The following is a 21,277-nucleotide window of genomic DNA, read 5'->3' as shown; positions in this document are numbered from 1 at the left end:
TACACTGTACTGTGTGTTTTTTTTTTAAAGAAATTTAATCTGCTTTACTGTATTTTACATTATTTGAATACATTTTTTTTTACACAGGTGACAGTGTTGATCTGCAGTCTTTTGCGGTTTATCTGCTCTGTGTACATCTTTATGCTAAAAACAGAGATGATTGATTTCCTGCAGAAGGAGGATTTTGAATTACCTGTTGATCTAAGCCCCATCTTCTTTTGTGAACAGGTAGGACAATGCAGTTTTGTTCATTATGACATTACTTGTATTGGATTTTCTATCACCCCCCTGTATAAAAAAATGCCATAATGTTATTGCAGATTAACATTTCAGGAGTACAAAAATGGCGCAGCATGTAGTTATATAGCTCAAGTGAACAAATTTGTTCAGACTTCCTGCCTGCTTTCTGAATTTAAAAACATGAACGTATTTCATTAACAGCTTTCTCAATCTCTCCTTGGCGTTGTGGTTAATTTGCTTCTACTGAAATGTGTGTCCTTACTACGGCTAAACAAAGCAATGGCAGCAGCTGTGTCTACCTGGAAGCTGATCTTCTCCAACCTGCTTTGGTTACTGGTAGCCTATTGATTTACATAACACAATATGTTAAAATCAGTTCACCCCATTAATGTAACCAAAGGCTACTTCCATTAAATTACGTATCTTTATTTCTATTTAGGCACCTGGTGTTATTGTCGCAGTGGCCCTCTCCGGTCTCCGCAACTTGATCTTTCATTCATTCCCATTTACCAGTATCACTAGATCTGCTCATTTGCTCTTCACTGGTTTCTTTTGCATGAGCCACTTTGGTAACATTTACCTCCAAGCCCAAGTCCCATCAATAATTTATTTTGGAGCTATATTGTGCACTATGATTCCATTTAATGCTACGGTATGTATTGGAATAATATTGATGGTACACAGTGTATATTTGAGTGCAGTTATATCTCATATATAGATAAAAGTGTAACTTTAATTAATGAAAAAGGAGGTATTAAAACTATACCTCCTAGACTGGTTGACATGATTCTGTTTTGATTTCTTTCAGGTAATTGTCACCCTTACCTTTTTTGTGAAACAAAGAAAGAAAACTAAAAAAAGAAAACATTTACTGACTGTCTTTGAGCTGATCTCTTATGTCAAAGACAAGGCTTTACTCATTATTGGCAAAGCCAGTCACAAGTCAACTGACCATCATGTCCACTCTAATGTAAGCAGTCTGTAATCATTAAGACAGATTAAATAGGGCCTATAGAAATACTCTTGACTGCATAATTTTTATTAATTTAAGGATAAATCTGCTTTTGTTTTCACAGAGGTTTTACTTAGCAGAGTTTGAGGATCTCATGGATGAACTGTTGTTTCATCTCTGCACTATGTCAGACAGTCTCCACAACACCCTGCCAGCAAAAGAAAATCTATTTGAAACCCAGAGTAATTTCTCTGTGCCGCTTTCTGGGCATGTTTATAGCTCAGACTCAGAGGTGATTGTTTCACTTTTGCACAGAACTCAAATTATTCAAGCTGTATTGTACAAGCACATATTTATGCAACTTATGCATGTATTTTGTTTTATTTATACAGTATTAGTAATGTGTCTAAATAATATGTCAGTATTAGTAATGATGTCTGAAGCACCAGCGATAAAAGTGAAAAAGGTTATCTTATAAAATGTATATTATATTAAAGGAATAGTTCACCCAAAATGAAAATTTGTTTGAAAATGTACTCACCCTCAAGCCAACCAAGATGTAGTTCAGTTTATTTCTTCATCAGAACAGATTTGGAGTAATTTAGCATTACATCACTTGCTCACCAATGGATCCTCTGCAGTGAATGGGTGCCGTCAGAATGAGAGTCCAAACAGCTGATAAAAACATCACAATAATCCATAAGTAAACCATATGACTCAAGTCTATCTATTAATGTCTTGTGAAGTGAAAAAAATCCATCATTAAGGCATTTTAACTTTAAGCCGTTGCTGCTGGCCAGATTTTGTCCAAATCTGTTCAGATGAAGAAAAAACAAAAACTCTACATCTTGGATGGCCCGAAGGTGAGTAAATTTTCAACAAAATTTTCCTTTAATGTCTATCAATTTTCTTACATGTTAAAATTTATATTTTATATTTAATTGCATTATATATATAATTGCAACAATTGCATATACATGTTTTGCATAGAGTGTAATTTTTGATGGACCGGGGAAGAAACACGTAGGATGCCTGGATATCAGCAGTGCCTCATATAGGGAAAACACTCACAGGTAGACTTGTTTTCTATGTCAAATTCCAAATACAGTAGAGTTGAGATGCAATATGAATGAATGTCAAAGTCTGTCACTGTAATGTGCTAATTGTTTCACCACTTGAACACAGAACGTCTCAGTACTTACAAGACAGAGGAAGAACGCAGGAGGAGAGTTTTTCAAGAGGGCCGAGGAATTTCAGAAACTGCCTCAAAGATCCAATCAGAGAGTCAGAAGGGACTGGACAGGGCCAAATTATTTCTTCAATCAAGCAGACCCATTGTGCACCAGCTGAATGGAAGGACAAAGTGTACATTAAATCATCAATTCTGCCTGATCCAAGCAGGTTGGCAGATGAGCATAATTTTGCCATCAAGACACAAATCATGACTCAAAAGATGAGAAGGCACACTCTTCTAACCTCATCAACTTGCGAAGTGAACATGGGTCATCATACAGCACATGGCAAGCGAGCTGGAGAGCCATGTGTGTTTAATACATCTTTAATTGAGGGAATGGACAATTCTGTACAAGGGCAAACAATTATTCCAGGGTTCACTGAACAATGTATGTAATACAAGAAAAAAGAGCTGTACAGTTTTGCTGTTTCATTCCAAGAAGAGAATTAGCATTTTCAAGCCACATTCCCTCTGGAGTTGGGTTTTTAGAATGGTGCTTAACATTACTTTAAAAACCCATTTGATCTGATTAAATACCTCAAAAGTGATATTTGATTTGCATGAAGTTGCTAAAATATTAAGAGGACATGTCTTAACATGCTTGACAAATTGGACTGTTTTTTTTTAAATATAGCAATTTCAAAATTGACATTTGGGGTATTATTTGCGTTTGTGTGAAAATGTATGAAGGTGGCCCCTTCTGTTATTTTGCAATTAAAAATTAAACATTCCTTTGCCAAAAACCAATTTTAATAAATAAGACTTTTATATATCTACAGCTTTTTCTCATTTACTATGTTACTTCACCCATGCTGTCATAATGCAGGTACGTGTGAATTTCATATCTTAACCTATTAACAACTAAAAAACTTCAATCGTAAAAGAAATAACTTGCTCCTAGTTACACTTCCTGTATCTCGTCAGACTCGTCTTATCTCTTTCACTAATCGACCAATCAGCTTGCAGCCCACGACAGACCACCCAATTGCGGTTTTGAACGTGCATGAACTGCGGACTTGAGTGGCGACCGATGATTGGCCGAGTCCTTGCTCTACCAGCCAATCAGAGCGTGGCAAGTCAGTCAAGTTCAAGTAAAGGAGTGGGGATTGGGAGGCGAAGTAAGAAAAAAGCATTTAGAGAAAAATGCGTGACGTGTAATGAGCTGAGCCAAAGCATTTAATGCAAACGTTATAACTATCACAGTATTTATTACTTTGATTATCGGTAGCAGTGTATGCGTCTCGGTTTAATCCATTAAGCTAACTAAAGGAGGCGTGAATATTACAGATCATGAAGAAGATAACCCTTCTATTGATTGTGCTGCTTGGAGTGACACACTTCATATTGCCAAGCCGATGCGAAGAAGATGCCAAAGATGGTAAGATATCTATTGCAGGTTGTTGATATCTAACATGCTTGTTTGTTTTGGGATATTCAGACCCGTTGCATTGCTAGCTAGCTTGATGCATTCTTGTTTATGGCAACACTGCATGTTAGACTGTGTTGTAGAGACCATAGAGATGTTTTTGTTGCACTACAACAAAGACCTATTAATATAAAACAAGTATCAAGAAAACAGGAGCTGATTTAGCTTGATGCATTTCATATTTGTTAACCATAACATTTTAGATTCAGCAGAAGATATTGGAGAGGAAGATGATGATGATGAGGATGATGATGATGATGATGATGCAGATGACACTGAAGTAAAGGAGGAGAATGGGGTACTGGTCCTGACAGATGAAAACTTTGATACCTTCATAGAGGGCAAAGACACAGTACTGGTGGAGTTCTACGCACCATGGTAAGGCTTCTTTGCTCTACATCCGTAGGAGACACGTCATTGATTGTCAGAGATCTTGCTCATGCAAATATTACACGTTTTCAGGTGTGGCCACTGCAAACAGTTTGCTCCTGAGTATGAGAAGATCGCTCAGACGCTAAAGGAGAATGACCCACCGATTCCTGTGGCAAAGGTTGATGCCACTAAGGCTAATGCACTGGGAAGTAGATTTGAAGTTTCTGGATATCCCACCATCAAAATACTTAAAAAGGGGGAGCCGGTGGACTATGAGGGGGATCGAAGTGAGCGTGGTGAGTTCACTTAAAATTAATTTAAATGCCCTTATAATTTTTTTTCCTTCCATCAGATTGCTGTGAATTTGACAAGTGCTCATGAGTTTCCTTCCGGGTACGTTGTCAATCAAGCATGGTTTTAACTTTAATTTTTTTCAGCCATTGTGGAACGGGTTAAAGAAGTTGCCCAACCAGACTGGAAACCTCCTCCGGAGGCCACCCTAGTCTTGACTAAGGATAATTTTGATGATGTGGTGAACAATGCAGACATCATTCTGGTGGAGTTCTATGCACCCTGGTTTGTATATTTAGATTCCTGTGCAGCTTACTTATTAACTCATGATGTTACATCTTTGCATTCTTTCTGAAGCATCAGTGTATCTTTTTGAGAGTCATGTGTTTTAATTCAAACAGGTGTGGCCACTGTAAGAGTCTTGCACCTGAGTATGAGAAGGCTGCTAAAGAGCTCCGCAATCGCACACCTCCAATTCCACTGGCTAAAGTTGATGCCACTGCAGAGAGTGATTTAACAACGCGGTTTGGTGTTTCTGGTTACCCAACTCTTAAAATCTTCAGAAAGGGCAAGGCTTTCGACTACAATGGACCACGTGAAAAGTTTGGTAGGTCCATCACCCATTGTCTTGGCGACTGATTGATTTGGAGGCGTAATTACAATCTCTTCATTCTTTTTCCTCTAGGTATTGTTGATTACATGTCAGACCAGGCTGGTCCTCCATCAAAGCAGGTGCAGACTCTAAAACAGGTTCAGGAGCTCGTCAGAGATGGTGATGATTCTGTGATTGTAGGTGTTTTCTCCAGTGAAGAAGATGCAGCATATGAGATATATCAAGAAGCATGTGTGTATTATGCTGTCTGGAAGTCCTTCTCAAATGCATTAGATCTGAACTTTTAATTTTATTTATCTAACAACTTGTTCTCTTTTCCTGCAGGTAATTCTCTAAGAGAAGACTACAGATTTATGCATACGTTCAATAATGAAGTCGCAAAATTCCTCAAGGCTTCACCTGGACAAGCAGTCATGCTCCAGCCAGAGAAGTTTAGGTCTAAATATGAGCCAGCATCTCATTCACTAACAATTAAAGTAAGTTCTGAATCTTTATTGTTTTTGTGAGATCTTTGCAAACCAAGCATGACACTGTTGTTAAGGTGTGGTAACATCAGATAAATTTTGGCAAACTTTTGCGGTCAAAAAAGGTCCAATGTCAATAGTGAAGTGGTATGAAGCACTGCTCACATAGTAGTTTAACATAGTTTAGATAACTCTTCATTTTTGTGAACAAACCTTTAGTCACCTTTGAAACTGAACAATTTTCTTTGTTTTTTTTTTTCTAAAGGACTCCACACCTGCTTCAGAAGTTCAGGAATTTTTCAAGAAACACATTCTACCTTTGGTTGGGCACAGAAAGCAGAGCAACGATGTAAAGAGATACACCACACGACCTCTTGTGGTTGTTTATTACGGAGTAGACTTCAGTTTTGATTACAGAGTTGGTATGTGTCTAAGCCGTGGCTGTTGCAGCGCTTTGAAACTCTAAAAGGAATTAAGATTATGCCTGTAGCTCACGATGCAAATGCTTTTGTTCACTACTGACACGATTTGTTATCATTTCCACCCAGCCACACAGTTTTGGAGGAGCAAAGTGCTTGAAGTAGCAAAGGACTTCCCAGAGTACACATTTGCTATCGCGGATGAGGAAGACTATGCTGATGAATTGAAGAGTCTTGGACTCAGTGAAAGCGGGGAGGAGGTGAATGTTGGCATTCTCGGTGAGGAAGGGAAAAAATATGCCATGGAGCCAGAGGAATTTGACTCGGATGTGTTCCGAAGCTTTGTCATGGCCTTCAAAAAAGGTAAGGTATTGGTGTGTTATGCACGTTACATATTCTTTATGAAAATGTACATGATTTCTCTTAATACTTCTTAATCAGAAGTGATTGTTACAATGAGTTTAAGCCAGTGCGGTAAATGTTCTTCTAAGAATGCAAATGCTTAGAGAGAGCACTGCTTTTGTCACTACATTAAAATCAGTGATTACATCCTTTTCTTATCTGACAGGAAAGCTGAAACCTATTGTAAAGTCTCAGCCTATTCCCAAGAGCAACAAAGGACCAGTGAAGGTTGTGGTGGGCAAGACTTTTGATGACATTGTGATGGATACAAAGAAAGATGTCCTTATCGAGTTTTATGCACCATGGTGTGGCCACTGTAAAAAGCTGGAGCCAGATTATACAGCTCTTGGAAAGAAATACAAGAATGAGAAGAATCTCGTCATTGCCAAGATGGATGCCTCTGCTAATGATGTGCCTCATGACAGTTATAAAGTAGAAGGTTTCCCTACAATCTACTTTGCTCCCAGCAGCAACAAGCAGAACCCAGTCAAATTTGAAGGCGGCAAAAGGGATGTGGAGGAATTAAGCAAATTTGTGGAAAAACATGCCACAAAATTATCACAGCAAAAAGATGAGCTCTAAGAGATTGAGAAAAACCATGAACTTTATATAAATGCAGTTCCCTGAGAATGGAAATATTCTGGAGGGCTTGGTGACCTTCAGATAAGAGAATGTTTTGATTTGTTTTTGTATTTTCTTTTGTTTCTGCGACCAAAACATTCAGTATTTTCATTCCAAACCAAGCACTGTTTATTAGGTTTATTTCTCCCAAGTCTTTTAAATAAAAGAATGAAAAACACAAATGGAGTGGTTGTCATAAATAAGTTCCTGTTTACTTCCATTATACATCACAGTTTTCAGGTCTAAACTCTCCTCCAGAACCCAAAAACAAACCAAAAACAGTTCTGATATATAAACTCGCGGTGTGCTGTAGTACTACTAAAACATAACAATCCTGACCTTTATCTCATCTCAGTTGGCCAGACAGTTATTCATACTTTAAGAATTGTTAAAATATTGGTGTTCGGGACACCGTGAGCCTGGAGACTGTAGTGTACATTGTGAGTTTTTAAAAGCTTAGCTAAAAGGTATCCTGTAAATTAATAATGCTCATAAGCAACTGTTAAATTTGTATTCTCACTTCAAATGGAGTAGAGATTTGGACCCTGAAATAGTATGTCGGGACTGAACAGGCAGCTTGGCTTAAAATCACATCTACTTTAAATCAAGTTAAATTTAAATTAAATCACATCTATTTTAAATTGGCTTTAAATCAACCTTTATTACAGATTTTTAAAATGCATTGCAATAATTTTTCAAAGAAAACCTGAAAAAAATCTGAATAGTGTTTAGACTTCACTGAATAGTGTTGACTTCACTGAATCGTTCACGATTCGGATTGAATCCGTCCGAGCCAATAACTTCCAAACGGAGAACTAATAATGAGCCTAAAATCGATAAGCTGAGAGTACTTTTAGATTGATCCGATTATTTCAAAAATGAGGCTAAAATAGTGTACGTTTAATTTAACTGTAAAACGTGCGGGAAATACGTGACGGATTTATCAATACATACATGAAGAAAAAAATAGATTTATAGCGTTTTATTTGAACGTTAACTTTTAAAGCAGCAATATGTGACTATTTATGGATTTTTGGGACGTTTTAGATAAAACTGCCACGCTGTGAGGTCGGGGACGTGATAACGTAGGAGTCTCTGAATCATTTTTCGAACTCTTCGAAAGAACCGACTCGCGGAAATGATTCGGATTGCCCACCACTACTGTACGCAGATGGCATTAAGTGTGTGGTACTTAATGAACCGGGTGACCCAAGTCCAGTCCAAACAGTCCCTCAGTTCAATGAGAAAGCAGAATGACATGTTGACTGTATCGACTTACTGGCCGTGTGGAACTGTTTTTTTTTCCCCCAGTAATTACGTTACCACAACTGCAGCATGTTTTTCCTTCTGTCTGTACTAAAAGAAACTAACAAGAGCTTAAATCTTGCATTATACTGTATCGCCAACACATTCACAGCTGCTGTTCTTCGCTGACATAATTCACGGCAATGATAGAAACCCAAAGACTACTAATAGCATACTGCGCGCCGGTTTTACAGTTTTGCAAAACTGTATTCGTTCAAAATCAAGAACAAAGAGAACTTCTTCACATGTCCCCCACTGCAGTCACGCATCCGATTCGCCCAGTCCTCGATAGGATCTATCCAATCAAAAATCGCAACATTGAGCAGCTCGAACATGGCTTGTTCTGATTGGCTGATCTGTTTGGCGCTCGTTGATTCTGCAGTGCGCGAGGTGGGCGGCGAATTCTGAGTATAAGCGACAGACTGAGCGGGTTTGAATACTTACAGAAACGGAAATATTACACATTTACATACATTTCAAATGTATTTCAATTCGCTTACAGTCTGCCGCAGTTAAGAGAGAGAAAGACGGCTGGCCAAACAGATACTTGTAGAACTAAAGACGAATTAAGCGCCTGTCTTTTGTTAATCGAGGCTCGCCGGTATTGGTAGCGCGGACGCGCGGAGGTGAAAGGACCCGCTACAGCGAGCTAGCTGAGTTAGCTAGCTCACTTAACCGATCATCTTCACTTAGGGACGGCGCTGACAGACTGACAGAAAAGTCGTTTGTTTGGATGTGGACAGGTCTCCTCCTTCAGGTAGGCACTAGAAGAAGACACTAAAGAGACAGTTGTCTGAGTGTTTTAGTGAAACCACATTTACTTTCTGGTTAAGACAGCCCAGCTAACCAGTTAGCGACTAACTTTAAATTGAAACACTTCAAAGACAGCAGTCATGTTAGATTATATACAGTTTACTAGTCGCATGGATTATGTTCTACCCTACCGTTAAACCATAACGAAGTTTAAAGGATAATTCAACAAAAAACGATAAATCTGTCATTTACAAGCCCTCACGTTGTTCCAGACCTCTATGACTTACTTTCTTCCGTGAAAGGAAACAAAGGGGATGAAAGAAATAACTGTCTCAGTCATCATTCACTTTCATTGTATTAGAAAATAGATGCATTGCAAGTGAACAGTGACTGACATTCTGCTTAACATCTCTCTATGTGTCAGAAGAAAAAAGTCAGGTTTAGAGAACCATGAGATTGAGTAAATGATAAGTTTTCATTTTTGGTTGAATCTTTTTAGCATCTAAGTTGTCAGCCTTTTGTTAGTTCTTCAGTGTTTGTTTCTTAATTGTCATTACAAGACTTGCTGATTTTGTGAAGTTGTGCGAGTAAACACGAGTAAAAATGTTATAAGGTTTTGTTTTAGTTTTCAGTTAGACGTCGCTTCAATGTGTGTGTTAGTCCAGCAGGGGCGCCAATGAGCTCATACACCTGTCACATCTACACCACGGATAACATAAATCCCAGATTTGGGAATAAAAGTGTACCTAATGCAATTGCAGAACTACACCCAATTGCAGTTTATTCGTGGATAACAAGGGGACATTAATTTTCCTCTGCCTCTTAATTTTTCATTTTTCTCATGTTACTACATTTAGATTGAGTATGTGAGTTTGTGGTGTTGCTGAGATGACTGGGAGAACTTGTAGGAGGGGAAACCTGTGAACTTACAAGTGACACTTTGTCACTGTCTCGCACTGTCTCAGCTACTCGGTTACATATTCAGCCTACGTAGTCGCAGCATGTTAGTTAAACTCTACAGCAATTGAGTTGGTTTTTACACTCTAGTGGTTCCCAGAGGAAAGTATTGTTGCTCTTTCATAGCTCACAAGACTTAAAGGGGCTCTCAGGAATTTTTCAGTTAAGTTTAAAATGAGGAGAACTAAATTAGGAGTCACTAATAAATAATACTACTGATATATGGTTAGAGTACATAACTCTACATGTTTTGGTTCAGCATATTTTAGGCCTATATAATTTCTGCTTGGAAGAATTTGTTGAGAAATCTTCATTTGAAATCTGCACTAAAAAATAAGACAAAAATACTCGGGAAGAATCACTTTTTTTGCAGTTAGTTTAATCAGTAGGTACAGTAAATGGTACTTCCATGTTCTTTACTTGGTTTGAAAAGGTCTTAAAAAGTCTCAAGTTTACCTTCATAAAACCTGCAGAAACCCTAAAAAGTAGATCTTGCATGTAATTACTTTTAAGCCATCTGGCAAGAGAATTAATCAGTCACTTAATGCATAGGAAAACTGTGTATGATTTAACTGGTGTACATGTGTATATATAGTTTAGTGTTGGGCGATATGGTCATTTTTCAAATCGTCATATCGCCAGCCCGTGAGATCGCCGATACACGATATTATCGTGTGTGCGTGGGTGGGGGCAAAGAGAGAGACACTGTACTTATCATAGGCTATTTCATAACTATGTGGTGTTCTAAACTGTGCGGGCGCGCGAGAGAGAGCCTATGAAAGCACCAATAATCGAAATAATATACTTTCAAACATACTGATAAACTAACATGTTAAATATAAAAATATTTAAAACGGCTATTTCATATATATTCGAATACAACAGTCATACATCGCTATTAGGACCACACGTCCTGTGACAAGTTTGCTGCATCAGAGCACGGAAGTTATCAGTCTAAAAGGTCTGCAAAATCAGTCACCGGTGAAAATCAAAAGTAGATTTATTTTAAAGACCAACAGTTTAACACTAAATATTGGACATAAATGAACACGTTAAATATAAAAGTATTTAAAACAGGTAAGTTCATATATTTGGAGTAAAGTTAAATTGAACGGATACATCAGTCATACAGCGCTCGGGATGCCCCATGCGCGCCCCATGACGAGCCCAACACACCGCCACAGAAACAAGAATGAGATGCGTTCTAACATAACTGTGGCATTAAACTCAGTTAGTCAGGGCTCGGTTAAAATATTGCACATATATAGGCCATTCAGATTACTTGTTAAAATGCAATGAAATACCTTATATCAGCAGACGGTGCTGAAGTGAAATAGCGGGGCAATTTGATAATAATAGCCGAATTATAATAGGCCGCCTAATAATAATAATAGTAATTTAATACATTTATGAGCCTGATATCGTCTTGACTATCGACAAAGACGTGCTATTGTCGATATCTCTGACTATCGTCGATACACGATACTATCGGCACAACCCTAATATAGTTTTTGGGTAAAACTGTTTTATCCAAAAGGAAAAACAAAACCACTTAACCTCCATGTTGTATGTTTCTATAGTCTATAATGAAGACTAAAGCCATATACTGTGTGTGTATAGGGAAGCCATGGTATTGACTGGGAGGAAATCGGAGAAGGGTCCTGTTTGCTGGAAGCGGAGAGTGAAGTCTGAGTACATGCGACTGCGGCAGCTCAAACGTTTCAGGAGGGCAGACGAGGTCAAGGTGATCCATGGGCTAATACAGCAGACATTAAGCTGCTCGTATAGAGTTTGGTGTTGGTCAGACTTTTAGGTGTCACGTGATATGGACAGTGCAAATGCACTGTTATGTATAACACGTTTCCACAAATTATAAAAAGAGTCATGAGAATAACCATGTTGTCTGCCTGTCTATAGGATAGTCTCACGTTGAAATGTGTTTTCTTAATGTACAGAGCATGTTCAGCTCCAACAGACAGAAGATATTGGAGTGTACAGATATATTGAACCAGGAATGGAAACTGAGACGGATACAGCCTGTTCATATTATGACACCTGTGAGCTCCTTGCGAGGGACTAGAGAGGTTAGAACAAATCCCCTAATTCAGATTCTCCTAAAGTGCATGTTTAATGCCATCCATGCTTTTGTAATTTTCCTCAGTTTAATTGATTATCTTTATCTCTATCTCATTTCTGTTTGCTTTTTGGAAATGTGTATTAGTGTTTTATTATTAAATGCAGTGTTTTTGGTGCTTGTGGCGTTTAGAGTAAATGCTCAGTATCCTATAAATATCTTAGTTTATAGACTTCTATCTGACATGACTGAAATATTTTGCAGTGCACTGTTGACAGTGGCTTCTCTGAGTTCTCCAGACAAGTCATTCCTCTCAAAACACTGAATGCTGTGGCCTCTGTGCCTGTCATGTACTCTTGGTCTCCACTCCAGCAAAACTTCATGGTAAAACCAAATTTTTTATATATATTTGCAAAAGTCAAAAAACACACTTTTAATCTTGTATTCTGTTTTAGGTTGAAGATGAGACTGTATTGCACAACATCCCTTACATGGGTGATGAAATCCTTGATCAAGATGGCACCTTCATTGAAGAGCTTATTAAAAATTATGATGGAAAAGTTCATGGAGATAGAGGTCAGGAATTCATTTTTTCCCTGATTTATAAGATTTGATCTAGTTGGTCTTTTAAAGAAATACAAATTGGGAGACGATTTAAAATGTATTCTTTTTCATACTCTACTGAATATAAGAGCACACAGGCTTGGTATTACAAATAATGACAGTTAAAATGTTTAAAATTTTTTTTTAAGGTTCTTTAAAGGTTTAGTTCACCCAAAAATGAAAATTAGCCCATAAATTACTCGCCCTCAAGTTATCCTAGGTGTATATGACTTTCTTCTTTCAGACGAATCCAGTCGGGAGTTATATTAAAAATTGTCTTTGGTCTTTCAAGCTGTTTAATGCCACTCAGCGGGTGTTGCATGCATCAGTCCAAAAGAAGTTAAATAAAAAGCACCTATCCATAAAAAAAGTGTCTCACACGGCTCTGGGGGCTGAACAAAGGCCTCCTGTAGCGAATCGATGCGTTTTTGTAAGAAAAATATCCATATTCAAAACGTAATAATCACTTTAATGTAGCTTGTGCCAACAGTTGTACACTGAGGCAGCTCCGGGCGGATGACGTATGAGGTCGGCTTTGCGCATGCGCCGCTCAGAAGTGACGAACGCGGAACTGCTTCCGTGTAGGACTGTTGGCGCAAGCTACATTAAAGTGATTATTACGTTTTGAATATGGATATTTTTCTTACAAAAACGCATCGATTCGCTACAGGAGGCCTTTGTTCACCCCCCGGAGCCGTGTGAGACACTTTCTTTCTTTTTTTTATTAATGGATGGGCGCTTTTTAACTTCTTTTGGACTGATGCATGCAACACCCGCTGAGTGGCATTAAACCGCTTGAAAGATCAAAGACAATTTTTTTATATAACTCCAACTGGATTCGTCTGAAAGAAGAAAGTCATATACACCTAGGATGACTTGAAGGTGAGTAATTTATGGGCTAATTTTCATTTTTGGGTGAACTAACCCTTTAAGAATTGATTCACATTTAAGCTAACATATCCGCAGCTGCAAAAAGCCCTATAGACTGCAGGTTCTCTTGAAAAGGGTATTGATTTATTTTCCTGTGTTTTGTTTTGTGTGTAGAGTGTGGTTTCATAAATGATGAGATCTTTGTGGAGCTAGTGTGCGCACTCAATCAGTACAGTGATAATGAGGAAGATGATGAAGAGGAGGATCAGCATGATTGCAAGTTTGAGAAGATGGACCTCTGTGATGGAAAAGATGACGCTGAAGACTCTCACAAGGACCAGCTCAATTCTGAAAGTAATAGAAATTAAATTATTTTTTAGTGTAAAGTATGTAAAAAACGGATTTAGTTTTGATACAGATTGTGAGCAGTTAAAATATATTACATTTGATTATTGTTTTTTGTTTTTTTTTCTTTAACCAAATTCCAAAGATTTACAGCAGTGTGCATCAACAGTGTTACATATGTCAGGACTGTTGTGTTTATATGTATTTTGGGACATTAGATGTTTTCCTTGTCCAGTGCAATATAGTTATTTTTTTTTCCAAACAAATCACGTGCCCTTTAGTGCTGACAATAGAAATAGACAATATAATTTTATTACATGCTGTATGCGTTTTAAAGTCTCTTATTTTGTCTTCTACAATTTCTGTGCTTTCTTATTGTATGCAACAGGTCACAACAATGACAGATCAAAGAAGTTTCCCTCTGATAAAATCTTTGAAGCCATTTCTTCCATGTTTCCTGATAAAGGTTCAACTGAAGAACTCAAAGAAAAGTATGTTAGATATCAACTCCCCTGAATAAGAACTTTCAATGGTTCTGATAAACTTAAATGGAAAATAATGTGAAGCTTCCATTTGCGTTGAAATTTGATGGGTGGTGATTAGTGCTGTGTTCGATACATCGATACGACGATGTATCGTCAAAGAGATTTGAAGATACGAGTATCGATACAGCTAGCCCTGTATCGATATTGTGGCACGTGTGCAGCAGTGAACCGCACTTAATTTGAATACAAGAACAACGTTTAAAATTGAGCAGAAAAGTGCGAGGTTTCTAAAAAAATAATGAATAGAGCATAATGTATAGGCTATAACAAGGTTTAATCTGGCTGCAGAGGAACACATCTGGGTTGCCTGATATAAAGAGACGTAATCCCCGAAACAGAGCTTCACACTTGCGCAATACAGAAATATCTGCTATATGTGCTACTTATCTTTGTCAACCTGGCAACCCTGTGCACGCGCGCTCTCTCTCCACTGTGGATAATGCGCTTGCTTTCTGAAAACACTGGTTTTAGTTTTAGCTTGCAGTTTAGCGATCTCCACTTCAATATTCTATTCTCGTAAAAGTGTAATTCATCAAATGTTCATTTATGAGAGAGAGAGGGGCTGTGTATGTATGAATTACCACCGTTTTGCCACGTTTCTCTATTAACAGTGAAGCTGTGGCTTTAATTCCTTTAGAAACAATGATGTTACCAGCTCCTTGTTGAGAAAGATAATGTAGCTCTTGAGCGATTAAGCTACTTAGTTGATAAAATTGCGGGGCAGTGCTAAAAGTTTGTTTCTGAATGTCTGAGTGCGGCCGCAACGTGATCTGTGTGAGTGTCTGAGCCGGCGTGTGTGTGCGTTAGATACAGAAGACAGCGCATTAGTTTAGAACTCTTCAAATTTTTATTTTTTAGACGTAGAGAGTGTGCTAATTTGTGCAATGATAACCTACCAGCAATGTAAATGTGATTTTTAAAAATATATTAGAATGAGTACATTACAATATAAATTTATTAGAAGGGGTACATTATTATTTATGGGCTTAAAAACAAGATGCAAAAAAATCAGAATATTGTACCTGGTGGGGAGTGCCCAATGTAAACATGAAACATATGCCATTACCTATATTGTACTGTGGTACAGTTATGGAGGCCCTTCATAATGCAGAGGTCAACTGTCTGCTCTGCCAATAGTTAGAAATGGCACTATAGTATGGCGTGTTTAATAAACAGCTGTTTTACTAAATTCTTCTGAGGTGAAATTCAGTGCAGTCCCGTATCGTGATACGTATCGTATCGTGGCCTCTGTATCGTGACTTTGCTGGTGATACACAGCCCTAGTGGTGATCATGTTTTGAGAAATGTTGTCTTTTTGCAGATATAAAGAACTCACTGAGCAGCAGCTTCCAGGGGCTCTTCCTCCTGAATGCACCCCCAACATCGATGGACCAAATGCTAAATCAGTGCAAAGAGAGCAGAGTCTGCACTCCTTCCATACACTCTTCTGCAGGCGTTGCTTCAAATACGACTGTTTCCTTCACCGTAAGCAATTATTTCTCAAAATGCTGTCCTTTAACAATAATATCCAACCATTTAAGATTGCATTTCTATAAATGCATTCCTCTTTTGATTTACAGCTTTCCATGCAACTCCAAACACATACAAGCGTAAAAATATGGAGAATCTGGTGGACAGCAAACCATGTGGCATTTATTGTTACATGTATATGGTTCAGGCAAGTGCATTTCTCCACTCCTTCTAAAATGAAAGATATTGTTAATCCTGAAGGCTTGATATGTTTGTGTGGTTTGAGATGGCACAAAACTGCAAGTGCATTTATGATTTCTGTGTGAAAGTGTTTGCATCACAGGTTTTACACATTTGAAGTGCTGCTTAATTCTGACTTTCACTCTGATTAACCCTGGCATACGTATCTCTTCAGGATGGCATGGTTAGGGAATACCCAGCAGGTGTGGTTGCTGAGCGTGCCAAGACCCCTTCTAAGCGCATAATGGGCAGACGCAGAGGAAGACTCCCGAACAGCAACAGCAACAGCAGACCCAGCACCCCAACAGTTAACAATGAGACTAAAGACACAGACAGTGACCGAGAGGGAGGGGCAGATGGAACAGACTGCAACGATAAAGATGATGATGACAAAAAGGATGAGACCACCAGCTCCTCGGGTGAGATTGAGGGTCTATAAAAATATATCATATCAGTGTAATTAGGCCTGTCGCGATAATTAAATAACCGTATAATCGCGATTATTTTATCTAACCGATAAAAGATTATTGTGCTTTTTATACGGCACAAGGTGGAGTCATAAACCAAAAGAAACAGAAGATCACCAGTTTGCTTTTCATGCGCTGTATAGCCTATATCATCTGAAGCCATTCCATATCTTAATGTGAGGAACAGAATTGTATTTACATTGTTAAATTTAAGTTTACAGAAATTGATCTTCCTTCTGCTGCAGCTGTCAGTCATTCTCCGCTCAGCATTCAAACAGCACGTCACGTTCAGTTATGTCAGTCAGCACGGTAGAACTCTCTCCAAAATTATATATTCCCATTATAATACTTGCTGTGTAGATAAAGGTCTGGGGATTCGCATAAAATGACATTTTGCTGGAGTTCATTGCTCTCTCATTTCTCTTCTCGTTGTTTGTACCGTGTGGAGTGCAGCACACTGTGACTTATGTTGCTTCAAGCACATCATTCTGCACCCTAGATGTGCATAAGCGCTGCGACTCCATGTTGCTTCAAGTGCACCATTCTGCACCCTGGATGTGCATAAGAGCTTTGTGCTGCTCTGTTTGAAGCATTTCACATTATCAAAGTTTTGCACACAGAAAGATTATTAGAAGCTTTTATTTTTCTCATGATTTCTATCTTATTTTTCGTTAATGTATTTTGTAGGAATACAAATAGTTAACAGAATAAACATGTTTAAATTGTATTATGTGCACCAAAGATTTTTTTTCCAAGATATTGTTTTTGCTGCTAAATTATACAGTCAGCTAGTTTAATTCCATAGCTTATATATTTTTATTAAAATGTAGTGTTTCTCCGTAATGAGGAAGGGAGTATTTAGTGGATTGTGTTTAACAAAGGGTTTAAAAAAGTGACCATTAGTTACACAAACACAGTATTGATATTCTGTAGTGCTGTAGAAAAAAAAATAGCGCTGGTGTTGGATCGGTATTGGCCAATTCTTAGAATTTGGAGTATTCTATGTAATCTTACACTGCAAAATAATAACTCAAAAAAGATTAAAAGATGACATGATAATTATTTAATGAACCCTTAATTTAATCACAATTATATAATGAAAGCCATTAAAAAACACACAATTAGTCGTGATAATCAGCATAATTGTCATAATCGCCAAAGCCCTAAAACAGACAATTAATCGCAATAACCGTGACTATTTGTAGACAATTAATCGTCAGCCAAATGTAATAACCGTGACAGTCCTAAGTGTAATATTTGATTGGGTGCTGTCAACCATGAAAATCATATTAATAAAAAAGTAATATAGTAATGTCACAATTGATTGTTTATTAGTGTTTTGGAGTCATGAAAATTTATTTGCTTGTTTCAGTTTTCCTGCTGTTTTAGATTTTATTTCCATTTAATAATTAATTTGTTTATTTATTTTTTTGTACAGAGGCGAACTCCCGCTGTCAGACTCCAGTGAAGCTGAAGTTGAGCTCAGAGCCTCCTGAGAATGTGGACTGGAGCGGTGCTGAGGCCTCTCTCTTCAGAGTGCTCATCGGTACTTACTATGACAACTTCTGCGCTATCGCCAGACTCATCGGCACAAAGACCTGCAGACAGGTACACACACCTGAGAAGATGGGTTTATGCAATCACATTACATATTACAGTGTTTATTAATAGTTTAATGCTAGACAACTATGCATAACTGCTGTGGAATTATTTTTGAGGATCTGGTAATTGCAAGTTGCCACAAACAGCAATAAAACAAACACTGAAATGGATACATGTTTTAGGAGTTTTTCTTGTTTTGGGCTTTGGCAGGTTTATGAATTCAGGGTAAAAGAATCTAGCATCATTGCACGTGCACCTGCGGTGGATGAAAACACTCCTCAAAGGAAGAAGAAAAGGAAACACAGGTGTGTGTTAAAAGTGATATTTATAAGAGTCTGGCTACCTTTACTTTTTTGTCACTTTCATTGATCTAATCATATTAAATTAAAATAATCAAACTATTATGATTGGTGCATTTTAATCACGTATTACCCTGTTGTGCTTTCTTGGGTTCTTCTAGATTGTGGGCCACTCATTGTCGGAAAATTCAACTAAAGAAAGGTTTGTGTCTTTCAAGTTAGATTCTAGCTCGTACGTTTAGATAGAAATATATTTCACTATTGTGAAAGTTGAGTAAAATACAAGTATAAATGTTCATTATATGTGAAATTTCTGCTTGCAGATGGCTCCTCCAATCATGTGTACAATTACCAGCCATGTGACCACCCGCGCCAGCCGTGTGACAGTTCTTGCCCTTGTGTCACTGCCCAAAACTTCTGTGAGAAGTTCTGCCAGTGTAGCTCGGAATGTGAGTGTATATTAGGGATGTCAATTTTCGATCATTCCCATGATCGATCGTCATTTAAATTAACGATCAATGAATAGATTAATCGTTAACCTTAATACTGCAAAATGCGTTTATTGCAGTGGCAGATAGTAACCGGCATTACAAGATGTCCACTTAAAACGCCAGTTTCCTCACCCGAATGAAAGGGGGTTTTAGTTTAAATAAAAGGCTAGTAGCAGGATTGTAAAATGAATGGATGTGATTATGATCATTTGATAAAATTAAGAGAGTGCGCCGTAGTTACGTTTGGGGTCGTTTTACTTTGTTTCATATCCTGTCACAGAGACCGAATGTGCCTTTTAAAATGGTTTCTTGGTGCTCGTTGTTGTATTTTAAAACACAATCACAATGTTTGCAATTGACATCGGCATTTAAAATAAAATGATCCCAAACCTGACTATGGCGTGTGGGGTTGTGCCACGCGGTCAGTGAACCGCTTCCACCGGAGGTGCTACGGCAAAACACTGTTGCTCACATGAAAAATTTTAGTATTATGACACAAGTGAGATACAAAGCTTAGTTTATAAGAGAAATAATTGGTAAGCAGGCAAATGTTACATCGTGACCAATGACCATGCTTTTGGATTCATGCTGTTTGAGCCTATACGCGGCTTTGTTCTGTTTTGCGTGTTGGTCATGAACTTCCAGGAATTTAATAATATTGTTTCTTTTCCCAAATCTTCACTGTCTCACCTGCTAATTTCACAGGTTTATTTTCTTGTCATTCATTTTTAATCCCTGTTTTCGCATCTCTCACTGTGGTAAACAATGGGGGCGAAATGAAAGATTTTGTGGCTATGAATTAAGAATTCGGGCTATTAATAGGGTTGCCCTCGGCTAAGGATTTTTCTGGACCAGTAGTCGTTCATTTAAAGCATTAGTCCACTAATCGCACGTTTATTAATAAACCATTTAAATCATTATAATGAGCCTTTAATTGCCTACATGGCCTAATAAGAGCTCAAGTACACGCATAAAGCTTGCCACAGCGCACCGACAGAAGTAATGATTATGAATGTGTCAGGGAAAAACAGTAAGGAGGCTGCATTAACATTTGAATAATTTGATAAACTCGTGCTTTGATGGTTTTGGGTTTAAGAGATGAAGCCGGCGACACGTGACTCGTCATCTCCGCAGTAGTGGATGCGCCTGTATGCATGTTTCATTCGGATTACATAATCTGAGAATGTTTGTTTTAATTTTGATTTTAATAATATTAACCAAATAATTGGTTCATTTGAAAGTAGACATTTCACTCTCTATAGATGTATTTTTAATGTCTGTAAGGCAAAGATATACACGGAGTTTCATGCTCAAGATCACAGAGACCAAGACGGCAGAAAGTGCATCACGTTTGCTTTTATTATTTTACAAAAGCGCGGTATTGTGAGTGCACACAAATAAATGTAGAGTCTTTACAGATTTGAAAGATGTATTATCTGTATGACCAAAAATGTTCAGTGTTCAGCTTCTATACTCCACACAGACACTTGAACAGCGCGCATTTCTTTAGGTTAACATTAGATTGAGTGGCCATGTAAAGTTGCTAATACTTGCATATTTCAGATGATAAGCCATATTTGAGGTCGATGAATGATAGGTGAGCGTTTGGATGTCCTGCCCGATGTACTGTATTACCATAGACTAGCCGTTAATGATCTGTTAGTCACGGACTGCGTGACTTCGCCTGTGGATTTTTTTGTGTTTTTGTGTTTTTTATTTTTCCTTCTGCGACCTAATAAAATTTTGGTTGACCAAGCCTGTTTTGGTCGACTAATGATTAGTCGACTATTAGGGGGCAGCTCAACTCATTAATTAATTCTCTCATTTTAGCTAAATCGTGGGTTATCTAGAAAAGCAATTAAGGAAACATAGACCATGGCCACAAATTAACAAGTCGCAGGAACGAATTAACAAGTAGGAATTATATGTGACCCTGGACCACAAAACCAGTCTTAAGTTGCTGGGGTATATTTGTAGCAATAGCCAAAAATACATTGTATGTGTCAAAATTAGGATATTAAGATCATGTTCCATGAAGATATTTTGTAAATTTCCTACTGTAAATATATAAAAACTTAATTTTTGATTAGTAATATGCGTTAAGAACATTTGGACAACTTTAAAGGCGATTTTCTCAATATTTAGATTTTTTTTGCTCAGATTCCAGATTTTCAAATAGTTGTATCTCAGCCAAATATTGTCCTATCCTAACAAACCACACA

General features: G+C 37.8%; 3 protein-coding genes across 4 annotated transcripts in view; all 3 read left to right on the top strand.

Moving 5' to 3' along the window:
* The first annotated feature begins 156 nt into the window (after positions 1–156).
* On the top strand, positions 157–2,881 carry LOC107686722 (uncharacterized). The gene is made up of 7 exons (XM_016483828.1): positions 157–228; positions 442–576; positions 680–892; positions 1,049–1,210; positions 1,317–1,484; positions 2,183–2,265; positions 2,378–2,881. The coding sequence occupies exons 1-7, from the start codon at positions 157–159 to the stop codon at positions 2,820–2,822; spliced, it is 1,278 nt and encodes a 425-aa protein (XP_016339314.1). The 3' UTR covers positions 2,823–2,881.
* A 670-nt stretch (positions 2,882–3,551) lies between these two features.
* LOC107686698 (protein disulfide-isomerase A4-like) lies at positions 3,552–7,209 on the top strand. Its single transcript, XM_016483793.1, has 10 exons — positions 3,552–3,804; positions 4,056–4,230; positions 4,315–4,520; positions 4,662–4,800; positions 4,917–5,122; positions 5,201–5,359; positions 5,453–5,604; positions 5,858–6,014; positions 6,141–6,374; positions 6,580–7,209. The coding sequence occupies exons 1-10, from the start codon at positions 3,717–3,719 to the stop codon at positions 6,993–6,995; spliced, it is 1,932 nt and encodes a 643-aa protein (XP_016339279.1). The 5' UTR covers positions 3,552–3,716; the 3' UTR covers positions 6,996–7,209.
* A 1,497-nt stretch (positions 7,210–8,706) lies between these two features.
* The window catches only part of LOC107686697 (histone-lysine N-methyltransferase EZH2), a 17,141-nt gene continuing 4,570 nt past the window's right edge, over positions 8,707–21,277 (top strand). The window contains exons 1-14 of one of the 2 annotated variants that reach the window (XM_016483792.1): positions 8,707–9,096; positions 11,670–11,787; positions 12,005–12,133; positions 12,388–12,507; positions 12,579–12,699; positions 13,771–13,950; positions 14,330–14,432; positions 15,808–15,971; positions 16,067–16,164; positions 16,372–16,615; positions 18,102–18,271; positions 18,476–18,570; positions 18,726–18,766; positions 18,888–19,013. In XM_016483792.1, coding sequence (XP_016339278.1) covers positions 11,677–11,787; positions 12,005–12,133; positions 12,388–12,507; positions 12,579–12,699; positions 13,771–13,950; positions 14,330–14,432; positions 15,808–15,971; positions 16,067–16,164; positions 16,372–16,615; positions 18,102–18,271; positions 18,476–18,570; positions 18,726–18,766; positions 18,888–19,013 — 1,702 coding nt within the window. In that variant the 5' untranslated portion in view covers positions 8,707–9,096; positions 11,670–11,676. Of the gene's footprint in view, positions 9,097–11,669; positions 11,794–12,004; positions 12,134–12,387; positions 12,508–12,578; positions 12,700–13,770; positions 13,951–14,329; positions 14,433–15,807; positions 15,972–16,066; positions 16,165–16,371; positions 16,616–18,101; positions 18,272–18,475; positions 18,571–18,725; positions 18,767–18,887; positions 19,014–21,277 lie in introns of both variants that reach the window. The other variant, XM_016483791.1, reaches the window with a different exon arrangement.

The sequence above is a fragment of the Sinocyclocheilus anshuiensis genome, unplaced genomic scaffold (genome assembly GCF_001515605.1).
Source record: "Sinocyclocheilus anshuiensis isolate Anshui unplaced genomic scaffold, SAMN03320099.WGS_v1.1 scaffold990, whole genome shotgun sequence".
Classification (NCBI taxonomy): domain Eukaryota; kingdom Metazoa; phylum Chordata; class Actinopteri; order Cypriniformes; family Cyprinidae; genus Sinocyclocheilus; species Sinocyclocheilus anshuiensis.
The sequence above is the reverse complement of the archived record's forward strand: the minus strand, read 5'-3'. Positions and strand labels throughout refer to the sequence as shown.

What these genes read in the sequence shown, in the direction of transcription:
- LOC107686698 (XM_016483793.1), top strand. Translation starts at nt 3,717, where the DNA reads ATGAAGAAGATAACCCTTCTATTGATTGTGCTGCTTGGAGTGACACAC. An exon ending in GTGGAGTTCTATGCACCCTG is followed by an intron (nt 4,801 to 4,916) that starts GTTTGTATATTT and finishes TAATTCAAACAG; the next exon opens with GTGTGGCCACTGTAAGAGTC. An exon ending in TGGACCACGTGAAAAGTTTG is followed by an intron (nt 5,123 to 5,200) that starts GTAGGTCCATCA and finishes TTTTTCCTCTAG; the next exon opens with GTATTGTTGATTACATGTCA.
- LOC107686722 (XM_016483828.1), top strand. Translation starts at nt 157, where the DNA reads ATGATTGATTTCCTGCAGAAGGAGGATTTTGAATTACCTGTTGATCTA. An exon ending in CCATCTTCTTTTGTGAACAG is followed by an intron (nt 229 to 441) that starts GTAGGACAATGC and finishes TTTCATTAACAG; the next exon opens with CTTTCTCAATCTCTCCTTGG. An exon ending in ACCATCATGTCCACTCTAAT is followed by an intron (nt 1,211 to 1,316) that starts GTAAGCAGTCTG and finishes TTGTTTTCACAG; the next exon opens with AGGTTTTACTTAGCAGAGTT.